This window comes from Strongylocentrotus purpuratus, unplaced genomic scaffold (genome assembly GCF_000002235.5).
Source record: "Strongylocentrotus purpuratus isolate Spur 01 unplaced genomic scaffold, Spur_5.0 spur5_scaffold_19, whole genome shotgun sequence".
In the NCBI taxonomy this organism is placed as follows: Eukaryota; Metazoa; Echinodermata; class Echinoidea; order Camarodonta; family Strongylocentrotidae; genus Strongylocentrotus; species Strongylocentrotus purpuratus.
In genome coordinates this window covers 14,822,778-14,841,968 of record NW_022145604.1, presented here as the reverse complement: position 1 = coordinate 14,841,968, position 19,191 = coordinate 14,822,778, and the positions used below count along the sequence as shown (strand labels likewise).

Genomic DNA, 19,191 nt, shown 5'->3' with positions numbered 1-19,191 from the left:
ATGAACATGTTACTATATAATTCCTCAAAAACAAACAAAGAACTCCTTCCTCCAACATGTACATCAGAAGTTTTTATGTGATAAAAATGAAATTGTTTTTGCATACTCACAGTTTTGCCAAACTCCTTGTGGAGGTTCATGAAAATATCATTAGCACTGTATGGTCTGTTCAGGCGATTCAGGTAGTCCAAGACTGCATTGGCAGCTACATACAAGTAAATTGAATAGGAGAACAGGATTGTCATTATTCAATCTAAAAAATAATCATGTTTATATCAGGTTAGTTTTGAAACACAATATTTCACAAAAATACAAATTGTGTGTGTTATTAAAGTTTGTTTATTGTTATCATAGTCATACATAATAACAAGTTATAACAAAGAACAATACATGTACATATGTGTACGTGTATTTCTTCTAGTCAGTGTCAGAGTCACTTCTTAAAGGGCAAGTCTACTCCAAAAATAACTTACATTGTACTTACAATAGAAGCAGTAAAATCAGACAGACAAACCAATCAAAAAGATAACTAAAAAGAACGTTATGAATTTTTGAAGTATATGGAAAATGGAAATCACTACACAAATTACCAATTTGGTTATCAGTTTGTGACGTTACAGTATGTCCTCAATATTTACAGGGGTGATAGTGGGCACTAAAAAAAAATAGTTTTCATGATTTAACTGAAACAAATTTCTTTATATTTAATGCATCCACACAAAAACATTACTATCAATCTAACTTGGATGCTGATGTGAAGAAATAAGATTCTTAGGGGGGGGGGGGGAATAGGAAATTTATATTAGCTATATATAAAGAAAATAATTACCCGGTAGTGGATAGTGAGGCAATGACGTCACAGACTCATGAGTGAATTGCCAATTTGTCTTGTGATTTTCAAAGTTTTTCATGTTATCAAAAACTTATAACTTTTTAATTAGTTATCAGATTTTGCTTAAACCTTTTTTGTTGTTGGTTCGTCTGATTTTTCAGCTTCTATTGAAAGTAAGTTAATTGTTTGGAGTGGACTTGCCCTTTAACTTCTTACAGAGCATTTTTTTTCTCTCCTTAATTTATTTCTAAAAAATCCATCATCTGTTTCTTCTAGCTCCTCCCCCTTTCATCTTTTTCTTCTTCTTTGCCTTCTGTGTCCACTTCACCTTCCTCCTCTTCTACTTCTAGATCCTTCTTCTAATTCTTCATCATCATCATTCCTCCTCCTCCTCCTCCTCCTCCTCCATACATCATCATACAGCATCAGACAGCATCAGACATCATCATCATCATCATCATCATCATCACCATCATCATCATCATCATCATCATCACCATCATTACCGTTTGCTTCACAAACAAAAACAAAAACAGATGGCCATGCAAGGCCAAGATAAATGCCCATGGAAATTGTTACTTCGGAAATTCGGGTTTACAGCATGCATCAAATCCACACATTAATTTATGCAGGTGGGACTACAGTTGTAAACTATTCCAAAGAATTCATGCGGTATTCTGTCATTTAAAACGAACTGAAGAAATATCTCACCTTGTGCATCCTTTCCTTTACTCATTTTAAGTTGATATGTGATGATTTTTCTATACAAGAACAAGTAAAATCGCAAACATTTTCAGTTGCAATGACTACTTCTTCGTCAGTCGTCGGTTCAAACTTCCCGCAATCTGTGCACGGCTAGCGCGCGCTGATCTGAGCGATCGCGATATAGTATGCATCATATCACCCCCCCCCCCCCAAACCCTTTTTTAATATAATTAATTTGCCCATTCTATCAGGGATCTCTTGCAACAACCCTTCTGATCAACATATACCCGATATTTTTTTTCTCTCTCTGTATTTAGTTTCGCTTTATAAACCCAATCTAGATTTCTATTTCACATCTCCTTTTACCCTCTGGCTCTCTCCTCCCCCTCTATATAGATCTGTCTGTATCTCTCTCTCTCTCTCTCTCTCTCTCTGTCTCTGTCTCTCTCTTTCTCTCTCTGTCTGTCTCTAGCTCTGCCTTTCTCTATTTTTTGTCTCTCTCTCTCTCTTTATTTTTCTCTCTTCCTGCCTCCTTCCATCCTCCCAATCAAAAACCATGATTTCTACAAGTATACAACACATTTCATTAGTGTCTTCTTTCTTTTTATCTTTTTTTCCACTTTTACAATAACTGAACAAAAAATGAATCTCTTATCATTTCCAAATTGCAAATTGACTAGAAAGTAAGAAAAAAAATCCAACCAGTTCTTAACCACGTTGTATACATTTTATTGCATATTTACAATTCATAGTTCATGAGAAAAAATATCATACAATATATACAATATTATAAAAACATAAGATTTAACTAATGAGATGAAGCAACTTCATGACTTATAAGCATCTTTCCTGTGCCTTTGTTTTAAACAAATGCTTATGAATGAATAGGGCATGGAGGCTCTTAAAGATACTGTAACACTACAGACATGATATAGTCTCTGGAATGAGGAGGATGTGTGCATGAATTAATGTACCTGTGTGAGTTGACTACAATGCAACTGTTACTCAGAGCAAGGGCCATATATTATGGCACTAAAAGTAGTTTGATGTGCAATTAAATCAAGTGAGCAGGCGTTAACTCAATATTGTTTACAAGTAAAATCAACACCTACATACATGCATGTCTCAAAACTGTAGGTGAATTCTTCTGTTATTCTTTCTTTAAGTACATCATACATTGTACAATCAGAAAACAAGGAAATAAAAAGTGGACAAATAACTCATTTAAAACACTTCAAATAATCTTGATTTCATGCCTCTTCTTCTTCTTTTTTCTATCTACTTTTTCTAGCAATAGACTCATGCAATATTAAACCTATTTGATTCATTTATTTTTTGTAATGCTAAGAAGTAGTACTTTTCTAATTGTGTTCATATGTGGAAGTATAAATAAAACGGTTATTTTCCCCAAACATTAATATCATGGACATAGAAATAAGCATGGCATACGACACAACTTTTACAAGTATGTATCTTTTTTTCATTCAGGTTCTAAATCATCTCACTTTTGCTTTTCCATTTTGCAAATGATAAATCCCACATAAGCCTACATGTTTGTCCAATTAATTTGTCTGTTCTATGATTTTTTAAATTTTAATTGTTTAATCTTAAGAGAATTCATCAGCAAAGGGTATATCAAAATAATTTAGCTCTTTACTCATGATCATATTTAGAGGTATTGAAGTCAAGTGGTTTCAGCACTTGACTTGAAATGCAAAGATAGTGGGTTCGATCCCCGACACGGCACTAATATCCGTTGGCAAGGCATAGATCAACATTTGCCACTCCATACCCAGGAAAGAAATGGAGACCTGGTTGGATGACTGAAGCATTTGTGTTAGCGCTTGTCATGTGCCCTCACTGTGACCATGTGATAGGAATACTCCCCAGGGAGTGGAGATGGTGCAAATTGTGTGAGAATTCAGAGAATGGAAAGTGTGAGAGAGGGTCCTTCATGTTGCTCTCCCTCTCTCTTCCATTCTTATTCTCACTGAACATTTAAATTGGCTCTCCCCACAGGTCACATCTTCTTTTCCAAGTTGTCTCCACCCCCCCCCCCCTCCCCCCTCTCCCTCTCTTTCCCTCTCTCTCCCTCCCTCCCTCCCTCCTTCTCTCTCTTTCTTCTTCTCCTTTTCTGACACAGTGTCATTTCACTGGACATCTAAATTTGCTCTCCTCAATGACAACAGTCCATTCACAATATCTTGTGGAAACATTCGCAATTGAGCAAACTCCTCGGTGGTTGAGTATCTTAGCTTGGTAAGAGGATCTGTATACTTTGCCTGCAGAAGAAAAATAGAAAGTAGAATAGAGATACAAGTCAATTTCTTGAAAGAATTAACATTTTCTGATCGTTGGTTGTTTTGTTAATGTTGGAGGTTTATACACAGATAGAAATATTAATTTTTTTAAAGGTATTAATATTCATGAATCTTAGCAAAGTCCAAAATCTGCGGGAATATTGTCAAAATGTGCCGTGTTTTTGTGATGTTATGATCTATTGATAGTCTTAGAAATGATAGGAACTGAAGAAAGGTGAAACTATACTTACTGGCAAACCTGAAATATCTGAGTATTTCTTTGGTGGTTTTCGTGAAGAAGGTGCATCAATACTGCTATCTGAAAATATCAAAAAATGAATAAATACAACATTTACTATCTGACACAATAGAAGATAATGTTGTCATTTCCAAAACCATTAAACCTTCATTGAATCAGTGAATTAAATGCTAAATGACTGCCATTCCACTGACAATATTGCCAATTTGAGAATCGCTTATAGCTATAGTCATCTCATATTTCAAACATTCATAACTTTATTCTTATCGGTCCAATTTAATTCAAATTTTTGCCATTCTGTTAATCTTATTTTTCTACTATCTTTCAAATGAACTTTAAACAAGGATTTGATTACCCTTAAACTTGCCATGTACTGTGTATTACAAAGAATAACGTTTTCATCTTCACTAAAAGTGTTCAGGAACTTTTCTACATTGTGTAAAAATGTGCTAAACTGCAAATACAGGTTTCCCTGCTCTGTTTTCACTTAGGAGGATCAGCATTGGCTAATCTGACAAGAGATCAATTAAAATTCTACCTTGAGTTGAAGAAAATTAATTAATTCAACAGGACCCTCATCTTTGACACTCACATGTTGAGCCTACTGGTCTATGGAGTTGAACCCTCTCAGAAGTAATGATCTGTTTCAACGTCTTCCAGGCCCTCGTCTTCTTTCCAGCTGATGCACCCCCTCTACCTGAAAGCTTTAAGATAAGAATAAAGAATGGAGAAAGCAATTTTCAAATCAAAGGCACGATTGCTTTCAGTTATCACAAATAAAAGTTGGAAAATAATATTTATACTTGGCATTGGAAGTGCATGACTAGCATGCATGAAGCAAATGAAAACACACAGCAACAACAAATATTAAAAAGCAATATTGCTTGTTTTCCCTCACTTCAAATATCATAGGATACAAATTTGCTTGGTTTACTTTTTATGTTTGTCGACAAAAATAGCAGAAACACCATTCTGCAATGAACCCAACACCCTCAACAGATGTAAAGAATCTTTAATCTCAGTAAAAGATCATTTGCCGATAAGTAAACACATGTGTAGAAATAAATCCATATCCACATAGTAACATTGTATACTTAATTCGCAAAATTGGAGAATAGTAGATGTGAAATTGTGTAAATGATCCCACTACTATTACGATACAATCTTTGGAAGGTGTACTGAGCTTCAGAAGAGTATTAAACATACTGTAAAATTTGGATTCTTGAAGATGTGAGTTGGAGGAGGTAAGACTTGAGCTGCCAATTGAGCAGCCGGTTGAGCAGCAGGACCAACACTGGCCTGAGACGCTGGTTCAGACTTGAACTGTCCTCCAGTATTAGAAGTAGCAGGAGGATTTTCAGGTGGAGCGGATGCAACAACCGGCTGTGTGGATACGATTGCCTTGGAAGGCACATCCTCCTTGGGCACTGACGATGCTGCCCCTCTCTGTGATGACCTTGTTGCCATGGTAGCATTGGCTGGTGTTGTGGCAGGAGGACTGGAGATGGCAACTATGTGGGCTGGTTTGCCTGAAGCTGTAGTTGGTGTAGAAGGCTCTGCTGAAGAGTGGGATGGACTTGGGCTTGTGAGTGTGACATTCTGCTGGACGACTGCAGATTTCTTTGCAGGGGTTGTCGGTGGAACAGCAGGAGTTTCGTCATCTTTTGACTGAAACAAGAGATAGAAATAATAATGATACTGATAAAAAAATATAATAAATCTACTGCTACTACTACTACTACTTACAATAATATATTAGATAGTAATGCAGCTATGTGTGCCTTTCACGATCACCCACACATAGCTCCATTACTATCCCGGCTGTGTATTAAAACCTGTTAAAAGGGGGAGGGACTCATTAAGGGCACTTTATTAGAAAGGAAAAAGGGCACTTATCAGAGGTGAAAAGTGGCATTTGAGAGAAAGGAAAGGAAATCTTTTTACAAAGGAAAAAGTGCACTTATTAAAAAAGAAAAGCACGGGTCAAAGTAAAATTTCTAAAAATAGGGCAAAAATTTCAAAGGTGAAAAGGGGAATTTCTCGCACCTAGCTGAGCTGAGTCTACTCAACAGAAAAGAGAGGAAAGGGACAGTTATTATAAAAGAAAAGGGGCGCTTGTCCTATGCACAAAGGGGCACTTTGAGGAACTTGAAAAAGAGAGATCTAGACAACACGAGAAAAAAGGTTAACATAAAAAATTACCGGTGTAGCTGTAAAAACCAGAAGCACACAAATACACACACATCGGACTATGAGAATATTTTGATAAGATATTTATCATGGTTTTCACAGTATAACATGAAGGAAAATGATTAAATATAATAGTTATAATAAATTTACATTTTTCCTCTTCCTTCCTTCCGCAGCCGGTTCTTTATCTGTAGAAACTACCCTGCTTTTTCGTGCTTGAATTCTAGAAGAAGTGCGTACGGTCGCAGACATTTTGTCAAATTGCCAGGCTGTTCGATATTATTCATAAACTGAAAGCAAAAAATATATATTTTTGAAATATTTTGATCATTTTTATTCTTTAAAAAATATTTAAAAGTTACTTCACATATTTTAATTTTTCAAAATATTGAATTTAACAAACATGTAAGACATAATTAATTTTCTTTGTGAATAATTTTAGTCTAGACATTTTACGCGTGTTTTGTGTGAATGAGCGGCTGGAAATGGTCAGTATAAAGTTTAATTGTTCATTAGATCTATATTGAGCTTACTATAAATGTATTTTGTGTGATCTCTTTATACAGAGAAATATTCAAACATAACTTATGATTAGATTTGCTTTTTATATTCATTTGAATCATAATGATGGTGAGTTCTTTCGGACGTGTGCGTAATAAGCCGATGGGATTCGGGGAAGGCAGACGATAGCAAGCAACGCCGCCGCTGGTGCAGGCGTCCAATGCAGGTCTCATCTGGAGATCCCGCTGATGATTTCTGCAGCGAGCAGCACCAGGCGCAGGCTGCACCATCCAAGTTCTTGAATACCTTGAATACCAAAACTTCTGTTGTATCTAACGTCTGTACTTTCTTCTGAATTGATACTGTACTATAAGTTAGCTCTCCAATATCATGTGAAAGTAGGGTGTCTGATCGCGCACCCGATGTTGTGTGCTAAAATACTTCCCATAAAGATTGCACGCATCCCTATGCAGTCTACGTGCATTGCGCGACCATGAAAATTGGTCAATGATTTTATGAAAAAAAATGAAATTCAAACCTTTGGGGCTTGTGATCCTGAAGGTGAAACTCAATAAATGAGGTGTCATATGAAAGAGCAGGTTTTTCTCCATATTCCCCAAAGGGGCGCACCCCCCGAAATTCTAAAAATATCTTGGTCAAACTCAAAACAGCGATTTAAATGTTGTTTGCATCCTAGCTCCAAAATTTGCTACTTTCCTGAGCTGCGCCCCCCGGGCTTATGTCCGGCTAGACATAAGGAAAATATGTATGCACTTATTTTTTCGCTAGCCCCAAGAGATCACTCGCCCCAACAGTTTAAAAATACCCTTCCCACATTTTTGGAATCAGCTAATTAGGGAGGCGTGAGCTCCGCTCAGTCCAAACCATGGTTACATCGCTTAACGTGCGCTTATAGTGAATGAAAGTATGGATGGCCGTTCCCACCATAAACCCCGGAAGTGAATACACATTATAGTCAATGGCAATATCGCGGAGACATCTCCGCGATATTGCCATTGACTATAACGTGCATTCACTTCCGGGTTTTTTGTGCGACGAACGCTAACCATACTAGTCAATGGCACATGTCGCGGAGACAGCGTAGCTCAAGCTTGCAAGTCGCGCATTGGCTTAGCAGCATGCGTACGATATGCATACGCTTGCATATCGCGCGATACAGCTGTTTGGCTAAATTTAGCAAAACAACATCACTCTGCGTGGACGTCTTTTTCGTCGATTTTGACCAAAATGATATGAATATACCAGCATTTTGGAGGGGCTGTATCTTTTGATTGAAACATCGGTGAAGCTTCAAATTTGAAATGTATTATTCTGATTACACTTGTTATTCAAATATCAAACAAAAATGGTGAAAAACGATCCCAAATTGAAAATTGAAAAATCGTTCAGACACCCTAGTGAAAGTCAAATATGTGTGTTAATTTTGTGTGATCTAATAAAATCTGTCTGCAATCTGCACGGGCACATCCAATTCCAAATCCAATGGCAATTTGTGAAAGAGAAAATTCATTGATTTAAAAAACTAACTTTAATGTCATTATTGCAAAGGTGACACTTTGATTGGCCAAGGTTATCAAAAGCCAATGCTAAGACAACATTCAAAGTAATAATTATTAACAATTACAAAACGCTTAGATACAGCCCCGACATAGCACCTGAAAAGCTCTCCGGTCGCTGCTGAGATATGACGTCACATGTTGAACATGATGTGCACAAGCAGACGATGTCCCATGACATCTCACACAATTTCACTGCCTGTTTTGTCATCTTTTCTTCAGTTATTTCTCTTACTTCAATACCCTCGGGCGAAATGTTTAATCTATTGCCTCACTCTAAACCCCGTGCATGGTATTATTTGGATGAAAAATGCAAGGAATAAAGAAGAAAAAGGAATCTGTCGCTTGTAAACAAAATAGGACGCCATTGTATTTTCAGCTGCATACACCGCGGCATGTTCGGCGTTTCAAGAGGGACCAAATGACGTCCATGCTATCATTCCGGAGGTTTTTTAATTTGAAAGTGTGGTTTCTTTGATTGTTCATTAACCCCTATCCTGTGTATTTTCAAACAAAAGAATTTAGTTTTCAGAATGGGGGTCATATCCCTTTTTGAATGGTGTAAAATTCCATCACATTTATATACACTAAACTCATTATAATTTGAGAAATAAAAGCATTGCAATTATGTTCATTCTTTAAGGGGTGTCGTCTGCTTGGGCAGGGTTGGTTCATATTGTGACGGCATTAACACATCGTTATTTTTTCCGCCGAATCTCTCGCATATCCCAGATGCTATAGAGGTTGTTTTATTTGTATTTTTATAAATCACCCGATATGTAGTTGAACTAAAACTTGCATGATGGCCATCTGTTAACGTACCAGTTTCTAGTAATACGCTATTTGCCATATTTGTGATTTTCTATGAACCCGCACTTGAAACTCGCTCCCAGGCCAATCCAATGACAATTTCCCCCTAAATTTCACCTTAATTTTGCCACTCCTAAGACCTAAGACCTAAGAGTAAGACTACAAGAGACTAAACCGGTATTTGGTTGTGTGTGTGATCATATTTTTCATAACAAAGATGTGTGTCATGAAAACAAAAGTAGACTGTGAATTTTTGAAGCAGACTGTCACAAATAGGGGTATTTTTTCATGAGTAGTCTGTACATCATATTTGTATTTTGAGCCAAGGTAAGGTAATTCATTTGCAGCAAACGTTAATACAGGAAATTGGTAGCCCAAATGGAAGACGGTCTCCCATATTGGCTGAGCGCCTCTGCTGTCTATGACTATGATAAAAAATGTGGCGGCTTTGGACCCGAGACTCCTGCATGGAGATACCTTACTACAACACACCAAAAAGAAAGAGATGCTATGAAATTGGCAACAATAGTCAAATTTGACTAATAGCCATTATAATACCAAACGAACCAAACGAACAACAACAACAAGAACACCAAAAATCATCTAAATCTTCAACAATTGTTCAAATAACGGTCATGATTTAAAAGTTTATTTTTCGTGCCTGTTTTGTGTCAATTTTCTTATCTTTTTTTGAGTATTTTTCCTGAAAACAATATTTAATATACACTTTCTCTCAGGTTTCATGACAACTGCTGCACAAAATAAGTGCATACCGACAGTAGGCCTTGTTGCGTGCGTGCACGTGTGCGTGAAGTTAGCGACCATAATAATCATCATTATAACATTAATTCATAATGTGCATTACTTGCATGAATTTAATGAGGATTCGAGATAGCACCCGGCCTACTGTCGGTATTCACTTGAACCAAAAGCTCATTTATGAAATGCAACATGTATTTTTAATGTAGCACTTTTTACCTGTCCTTTTGACCTTTGATTTATTTTTAGTCTGGACCAGGAAACCAGCCACCTGGTGGGGGGAATCCCCCTTACAACCCTCAGGGACCCATGATGATGCCACCGTTTGGGGTAAGAGTAATGGGCAGCGTTTCATGAAACCGTTGTAAATACAATACAATGACATCCCATTGAAACTCGTGTTAAACTTAATACACACGTTTCGATGGGATATCGGTGAACCTGTACTTATGACGGTTTTGTGAGACGCTGCCCTTGTTCTCATTATTTTATTTTTTTATTGTTAACCATTCCTGACAAATGTTAGCACCCCCATTTCTAGCACTTTAATAGATAGACGTAACTTTTATCTGTGGATAAGTCCTTGTGGTATCATTCTACACTGCACTTGAATTGTTGTGGTATGAATCAATGTTGCATGTTACTTGTAAAACAGCCAATTTTACACTTGTGATGAAAACAAACATTTACTTGAAAACCATTTTTTAAATTTGGCAGAGCTAGATGCACAGGACAACAATATAGATACTAAATGGGATTTTGTGTTGTGTCGATGTAAAGGTTACAATTATATTAACTAAATTCAAATAATTTGTGCAAAACATGGTTTGATGGTTTATTGAATTGTACATGTACCACATCTCAAATGGTCCAATTCAAAATGGGTTGTCCAACTTTGGTTTTGCCTTTTGAAAAATTAGGAACCATTAAACAAAAATCTTTAGTAATGTTTTGTTCTAATTTATATTTCTTCTGCTATGTCTCTCAATAAAGGGACCAGGAATGCCCCCACCACCATTCCCCATGCCAGGTCAGGGGCCTCCCCCAACAGGTGGTCCGCCACCCCAGGGAGGGCCAGGAGGAGGACCCCCTATGAACATGCCCCCACCCAACTATGGGCAGCCCCCTCCTGGAATGCCTCCTATGCCCCCTCCCATGGGCATGCCACCCCCCGGATGGCCCACTGCTCCCAACATGGGGATGCCTCCAATGATGCCGCCAGGATTCCCTCCAGGTAAATTATATCATACTTATTATGAAGAGGAGGAGGAGGATATTGATTATGATTTTGATGGATGATGATGATAATGGTGATGGTGATAAATGATCATAATGATGATGACAACATTGTTGATGGAAAGGAGGAAGAGATGGATAGTAGATGATGATGATGATGATGATGATGATGATCAATATCAAAATTATATCATTCTTATGATGATGGTGATAATGATAATTTCCTCCAGGTAAATTATATCATACTTATGATTATGATGATGATGAAGAGGAGGAGGAGATTGATTATGATGTTGATGGATGATGATGATTATAATAATGGTAATGGTGATAAATGATCATAATGAGATGACAACATTGTTGATGGAAAGGAGGAAGAGGTGGTTGGTAGATGATGATGATGATGATTTTATTGTCTAATTGACTGAGCAAAGAAATCAGTGAGTACAGCAACAAAGATATACATAGATGCCGAGAAAAGAAGAAGATGAAATAAATAATCATCTCCCAAAGATCATCTTTTCCAATCCATATATTCTTACATTAATAAAAACAATGATATACAGCAAGATAATGAAGTGCAAACTTTCAAAAGTTAAAGAACAGTGATCATTGACCTTCAGATTAGAAAGAGAAAATGTGAAGAAAAATATGTGCAAGCTAGTAAAGTCACTTTATGATGATGATGGTGATGAAAATGATCATGCTGAATTGAAACAAAAACATAAATTAATCAGAAAATGTTCAATTTCTTTTCCATTCAGGTATGTTTCCACCTGTTGCGCCTCCCAGTGTACCACCAACATCTACAATTCAGCCTGCTAAAAGCACGTCTTCAGATGCCTTGGGTAAGTCTCAATACAATAATGATTCAAGGGAGTGAATGTAAATACTTTTTGAAATTTCACAAGTTAATACAAAATCAATGGTCTTTTCAGTAAAAAATACCTAAGTGAGATCGACAAGGCCGACAGAGCAAACCAAAAATTGAGCTGAATGACCAAGAAGAATCAGTTGAGTTGGAGTCAGTGTGAAGTCAATTTGGCAGTGAGAAGGAGGTAGCAAAGGGCATATAAACACTCAGTGAAGCAATTGTACAAAGAATGACGGATCCATGTTCCTATTGTATTCTTCTGCAATGACTTGTAAATATGGATGAAGTATAATCTGTTTTTGAAGCAGAAATGCATATTTTATGTTTGTGTGCTCATGGCTAGATAGACTCGTAATCTTATCTGTTTGAGCTGGAAACACACTTCGTCTTGTGTGCATATGCATTTTGAAGCGAAAGATGTGTGGTTATGTGTGGCTAAGCAGGCCGAGCCCAGATCATCTATTTGTTTAGCTAAAGATGAAGTGATAAAATTCCTTTCATGAAAAAAATGCAATCACATTGTGTCAAGTTTTCAATCATTATCTTGATTTCTTGTTACAGCTTTAACTACTAATGGGTCAGACGCATCAACAAAGGTGAGTTGCATGATAAAGTTCACATGATTTCAGGTCTGGATTTATTTTTTAGCGCTAAATTGATCACGTGTTGTTCACCAAATTGGCAACATTAACATTTTCTCTTATTGCTACATTGTTAGCATCAAATTCATTGTCTCTGTAAATAATATATACATAGGCAAGAATGAGAGCAATATGTTGAAAAAAATAACGAATTTTGAGTTGAAACAATGAATTTGAATCTCTTGAAGTGTTGCCAATTTAAAGAGTTTAAAGCTTAATTTCTTTTTTTAAATTTCTGGCATCAAACGCAATATAGTTCTTAAACAAAAATGGATGCAGTTTGTGTAGGAATCTTGCCCCTTCTCCAGTGTTATCTATTTAAGGCTCTGAATCAAACTTGAGCAAAACCACAAAATGTGGAATGATTGTCTTGAAAGGGTTAAGCTACACAATATATCAGCGAAAGCGTTTCCTTTAAACATGTCAAGGAATTATGTCCTTCTCTCACATGTTTGTCCAAAAGTTGGGTTTATAATAACATACCTCTCCCTAGCACAAAAAAGGTTTACATTGTTTTCAGATTACCAACCTAGAAGTTATGGAAACATATAATGTTTGACCCCTTACAACCATTAGTCTAAATTTATTCTGACTTTTGTTCTTTGCCCAGCAGCCCTCGTCATCAGGAGACAACAAACCCGGCGATGGCAAACTGGCTCAGAAGGAGACGGTTCAGGGAAGCGGTGATGAAAAGAAAAAGGTACCACGGATGCAATGCTGTAATGTTATTGTTTATGGAACCAATACCCACAGAAGTTTTATCTATCTGTATTCAAAATATCAGATTTGAATGTTACTTCTGTATAGAGATTTTGCAAGGTTGAAGACGCATTAATTAAATGTAAAAGCAACTGTATCGCTTGCATGCACACGGAAGTGAACTTTAAACCGTAACCATTTGATTGTATCAGCTAATTGAGGATAAGATATTCTGTCTCCAAATGATGTGCAAATTGTGTGATGGACAACTAAAGTATTGCTTAGTTTGACGTGTTGTTTGAGGAATTGTTGGGTAGGTGTAGATCAAATTGATTTTGAAGAAACATTAATTTCACAGTTGAACTATTAAGCATCATGTGCGTTCAAATTAATTGAAATAATACTGTTGTTTGTTCATTATGTTTAATATGCTAGTGGCATGTTTACTTTCTCCGGAACAATAATCATCTTTTCCTCTTTTGTAGCCATCTGCTATTCATTTCAACCACTATATTTTTTGATCTTCCATAATGGCTGTCATTTATTTACTTCGTCCTCACTGCCTTCTATTTTATGCATCTAACGCAGAAGACTCAATGGACAGAGCACAAAGCTCCAGACGGGAGGACATACTTCTACAACAATCTAACCAAGCAGTCCAAATGGGAGAAACCTGATGACCTCAAGACTAAAGCTGAGGTAAGTAGCAGTTCTTACATGTTTGCAAACATTTAGCACCATTGGCCCAAATTCACAAAGAGGTTAAAAATCTTCATTTACATAATCCATGGTCTAAAATTTGCACAAAATTAGTGTGACACAGTCAGAGGTTCAATATTAGACGCGCGCAAGGCAAGGTACGCTTATTTTGCGCTAATTTTTAAACCTTCGCTTATGTAAATGAGGGTTTAAACCATGGGTTCAAGTAAACCTCCTTTGTGAATTCGGGCCGTTGTGTTTATGCCATCGTTGCCCTATGCTTTTATATGTAAATCCAAGAACTTTTACATGGCATTGTGACATATATCTTTGTAGTTATTCTTGTTTGTACAGCTATTAATTTTGGCTTACTGTTGTATCAGATATATTTGCAAATGTAAGACTGCCACTACAAGGAAGTTTTGCAAACTAAGATGAAATAAAACGGTGCCTATAAAGGGTTTTCCACCAAAGTCTGTTAGCGCTATAACAAACAAAATACAATGACAAACAGTTATATAATAAACAAGAAATAACTTTCTATTGATTTTATTACCCACAGATCCTGCTGACAGAATGTCCCTGGAAGGAGTTCAAGTCCGACTCAGGGAAGGTGTACTTCCACAACAGTCAAACCAAGGAATCGAAATGGACCATTCCTAAAGATCTGGAGGAGATAAAAAGTGAGATTCCCCGGTTCTTTTCTACATGCTGTCCTTCAGTGCAGCATTTAAAAGGCTTAGGCTTGTTTAGTGAAATTATTCCTGACAGTGCCGTAGACAGTTTGATTGGCCCAAATTGTTATATCGTTTGTAGTATATTAGGATATTTGGAAGCTTTTCTTTCTTGTCTGAAATCATAACAGACTCTTCCTTTTTTATGCCTCCGTTACGAAGTAGCCGGAGGCATTATGTTTTCGGGTTGTCCGTCCGTCCGTCCGTCCGTCCGTCCGTCCGTACGTCTGTACGTACGTCTGTACGTACGTCCCGTTCTCGTGATCACGTTATCTGAAGAACGGATCAATGGATTCCTACCAAACTTTGGTCATATATGTATCTAGCAAAGTCGATGAACTGATTAGATTTTGGGGTCACGAGGTCAAAGGTCAAAGGTCACAGGGCTCATTATGTATGCAAAAACAGCTCGTGATCGCGTTATCTGAAGAACCGATTGATGGATTCCTGCCAAACTTTGGTCATGTATGTATCTTGTAGAGTCGATGAACTGATTAGATTTTGGGGTCACGAGGTCAAAGGTCAAAGGTCACAGGGCTCATTATGTATGCAAAACGGCTCGTGATCCGTTATCTGAAGAACCGATAGATGGATTCCTGCCAAACTTTGGTCATGTATGTATCTTGCAGAGCCAATGAACTGATTAGATTTTGGGGTCACGAGGTCAAAGGTCAAAGGTCACAGGGCTCATTATGTATGCAAAAACAGCTTGTGATCGCGTTATCTCAAGAACCGATTGATGGATTCCTGCCAAACTTAGGTCATGTATGTTACTTGCAGAGCCGATGAACTTATTAGATTTTGGGTAACGAGGTCAAAGGTCAAAGGTCACAGCGCCCATTATGTATGTAAAAACAGCTTGTGATCGCGTTATCATTAGAACAGATTGATGGATTCCTGCCAAACTTAGATCATTTATGTATCTTGCAGAGCCAATGAACTGTGTAGATTCTTGGTTCATAAGGTCCAAGGTCATGGGCTCATTATGTATGCAAAAATAGCTTGTGAACGCATTCTCATTAGAACTGACAGATGGATTACTATTTAACTCTGGATATCTTGCAGAGCCAATGAGCTGAGTAGATATTAGGATCATGAGGTCAAAGTTCAAAGGGTCATATATGTATATGAGAAATTGTTTGTAATCACGATATTCTGAGAACCTGTTAATGGATTACAATTGAACTTGAATTTGAAAAATTTCTTCTGTTTTGGTTTGTAAAATTGCTCTATGACGGAGGCATCATTTTCGACTGCGCGCAGTCGAATTCCATCTAGTTAAGTTTAGATATAACGGAACCATGTTTGTTTCACCACAAACAATGAAGAATAATGACAATGCAGTATGATAGTTTAATATGACAGAATCTTATTTGTGCTACAAATTTGTGAATTTGGTGACACAAGATCGATTTCAAAGGATTGCGATGATTGCCACCACCTCCCATATAATCTTGGCTCTCAGCTTTTCAGATTTTTCAATACCTTTGTATTTTCAAAGATTCAATAGAAAGAAAAAAGTAATTGTCTGTATGAATGCATAGTCAAAGAAAATGGATCTTCAATAGGTTTTATTTTTTTGTTTGTCCTAGAGTTGAACCTTCTCTTCTAGTTCAGAACTTTATACCAGTTTAAACATTAATTGTTGTTCATTCTATTTTTTATGAAATTGCAGATCGGATAGCAGCAGAGGGCCTCGAGAAGTGAGTGTTCTTTTATAATTATCTTTTGTAATGTTTCAGATAGATTAGTACAGATTAAAGATGATTGATATATGTTTACCTTTTATTGTTGAATTATATTCAATTTAATTCAAGTGTTCCATGTTTCAAGATTTAATAATTTAATAGTTATACCACAGACTTGCGGGTGCACCAAGTGAGAGAGAGAGAGAGGGAGGATTGAGGAGTCCTGAAAAGGACTCTCTGTAATCTTTCTTGATGGTGTGTAGTCCTGAAAAGGACTGTTGGTGTAGTCTTGAAAAAGACTGTTGGTTATCTTTCTTTAATAGCTTATAGTTCTAAGGAGAACTATAGCGTTTGGAGAGGATGAGTGGCGGGAGTGGCTCGAACAGGTTGACTATCCGTCGTCAGGAGTCTCAATCCTCCCTCTCTCTCTTTCACACGGTACACCCGCAAGCCTACTGTATATCTACATCACCATGCAAGCTGATACTTACAAGCAGCATGAAGTAGTTATTACTATTTTCTTTTTTAGGAATAATTGGGAATTTTTTCAAAAACCATTGTAAGTACAAATTTGCAGACATCCCATTGAACTCTCTTTTAATTTTGATAAATTTCAATAAGATATCAGCGGAACTTGTACTTATGACAGTTGTGTAAAATGCTGCTGCCCTTTTCTCTTAGTCACTTAAAACACACCCCAAAAGATAAATCTGTCCTATTTATATTAGGGGATGACATAATGTATCATATGGAAAAGGCAGTTATCACTCACATCAGTATCTTTATGGTAATAAATAATATATAATATTTACCCAGGGTCACTACAGTAGTATTAATTTTGCTTTTCCTGATGATCCTGCAGCTAATGTTACTCCAAACATCACCAGGGCCCTGTTGCATGAAACTTTTTATTGATGGTAACTTTGCCATCAGTGGCAACTACCATGGTAACAGGGCTCTACAGCCAATCAAAATCAAGGTTTCCATGATAGTTACCGTTGATAGCAAAGTTACCATCAATGGTAAGTTTTGTGCGATGGGGCCCAGGTACGCATTTAACACACCTGCGTCAAGAGGGTCAAAATGTGGGCAAAACACCTTGCCCATGGATGTAAGCACCAAGCCAGCATCGAATGGGGGACCTCTCTTATGAGCGGCAAGAGCCTTCAGCAAAACACCACAGTGCTCCTACTTTTTTTAAATTTTTTATTTATATGTTTTATTGAACACAGTGCTCCTACTTGTAAAAGGTGTTAAAATATTATCATTACATTTTCTGTTGTCCTTGTGAATATATCTAGGTTACTCCCCGGTTCTCCAGATGACTCCGGTAGCACACCAGTTGACAAACCTGAGGAACCAGCCACCAAGCAGGACGCCCGAGACACGCCCACCTCCCAGGCCGAGGCAACCCAGCAAGCTGCAGCCGTGCCCTCAGCCACCCCTGCAGCAGTGACGGGGGCTGCCTTAGACCCAGCAGCCATCATGGGGATTCCCCTGCCGGGGGCTCCCATGCCTGGTGTGCCGCCGGGTATCCTACCGTTCATGGCGGCGCTGGGAATGCCCGTGGTGCCTGGTGCCGTGGTCACACCCAAGACGGATGAGGACGCTGGAAGGTGAGTCATCAGTTTTAAGCGATTGCAGCAAAAAATAAATTGAATATGTACATCATGCTGTTATAGGCTTAGGCTTGCTTGGGTTGCTAAACCAGTAATATATTGCTGTGGGGACCAACAAGTTCAGTTTTAATAGCTAGTCTGGATTAATCGTTGAGTACTTACAAATCTAGTTACTTTTTTAATGTTTGTGGAGTCATTAATATGAATAAAACATTGCATGCCTGTCATGATCTTTAGTCAACAATTAAAAGTCTCATGTGCCTTAAAAAGATCACCTACCGAATCAAGTCCTGTACATATTTTGTATTCTTTCCCAACACAAACAGACATCCAGGACCAAAGAATGCCCCAAAACTAAATGTTGGAACCCTTCAAACAATTTATAATGAAACCCTGTCTATGACACTTAGTTTTTTAGCCTCCCTATATACAAGTATACTTATTTTTACTGTGTCATGGCCATCAATTTCAGAGAATTATGTTCATATTCAAAGTTAGTCTGATACTGTTTTCTAAGCTTGTCCTCCCTGTCCTATCAATACAGTGCAACAGAGTCTAGACCAGACACTCCAGAACTGAAAGAAGTGGTCTACAATACCAAGGAAGAGGCAAAAGATGCTTTTAAACTTCTTCTGAGAGAAAGAGTGAGTAGCCAGCCCTGTGATAATGATTTTAACTTTGATATTTGATCAAATTATACTATTTTACCCTCTATTCATGTAAAACAAATGTTTTTTTAAGGCTTGGATATAGGAAATTTATTGATTGATGGATTATTTTATGTACCTGACTGCCAAGAAAGCAAGCAAATGGTTGCAGGTAAAGAACTAGGAAACTAAAGCCCAAATACTATCCAAGGAACATGGTAATTAGGATTTTTTGTATGTATTTTTTTTTTTGGGGGGGGCAACTATTTTCAGTTACGAACAAAAGCTAGTTCAGGTTTTAACATACTATTGTTGACAGCTGGTCAACACCAGCCGTCTCAAGAAAATTCTCAAATAGGCCATATCAAATTGATTTGCCGGTGCTCAGATGATGTCATGTGTCACTAATCTATCAAAAAAA

At 37.4% G+C, this 19,191-nt stretch overlaps 2 protein-coding genes across 3 annotated transcripts in view; one reads left to right on the top strand and one right to left on the bottom strand.

Moving 5' to 3' along the window:
• Positions 1-3,667: 3,667 nt before the first annotated feature.
• LOC115926056 (INO80 complex subunit C-like) lies at positions 3,668-6,544 on the bottom strand. Its single transcript, XM_030990388.1, has 5 exons — positions 6,437-6,544; positions 5,303-5,764; positions 4,689-4,800; positions 4,089-4,156; positions 3,668-3,819 (listed from the first exon to the last, which is right to left on the bottom strand). The coding sequence occupies exons 1-5, from the start codon at positions 6,536-6,538 to the stop codon at positions 3,688-3,690; spliced, it is 876 nt and encodes a 291-aa protein (XP_030846248.1). The 5' UTR covers positions 6,539-6,544; the 3' UTR covers positions 3,668-3,687.
• A 188-nt stretch (positions 6,545-6,732) lies between these two features.
• The window catches only part of LOC756926 (pre-mRNA-processing factor 40 homolog B), a 35,319-nt gene continuing 22,860 nt past the window's right edge, over positions 6,733-19,191 (top strand). The window contains exons 1-11 of one of the 2 annotated variants that reach the window (XM_030990387.1): positions 6,733-6,774; positions 10,183-10,263; positions 10,927-11,167; positions 11,934-12,017; positions 12,605-12,639; positions 13,298-13,384; positions 13,972-14,082; positions 14,645-14,765; positions 16,492-16,519; positions 17,806-18,120; positions 18,668-18,767. In XM_030990387.1, the coding sequence (XP_030846247.1) occupies positions 6,772-6,774; positions 10,183-10,263; positions 10,927-11,167; positions 11,934-12,017; positions 12,605-12,639; positions 13,298-13,384; positions 13,972-14,082; positions 14,645-14,765; positions 16,492-16,519; positions 17,806-18,120; positions 18,668-18,767 (1,206 nt within the window). In that variant the 5' untranslated portion in view covers positions 6,733-6,771. Of the gene's footprint in view, positions 6,775-10,182; positions 10,264-10,926; positions 11,168-11,933; positions 12,018-12,604; positions 12,640-13,294; positions 13,385-13,971; positions 14,083-14,644; positions 14,766-16,491; positions 16,520-17,805; positions 18,121-18,667; positions 18,768-19,191 lie in introns of both variants that reach the window. The other variant, XM_030990385.1, reaches the window with a different exon arrangement.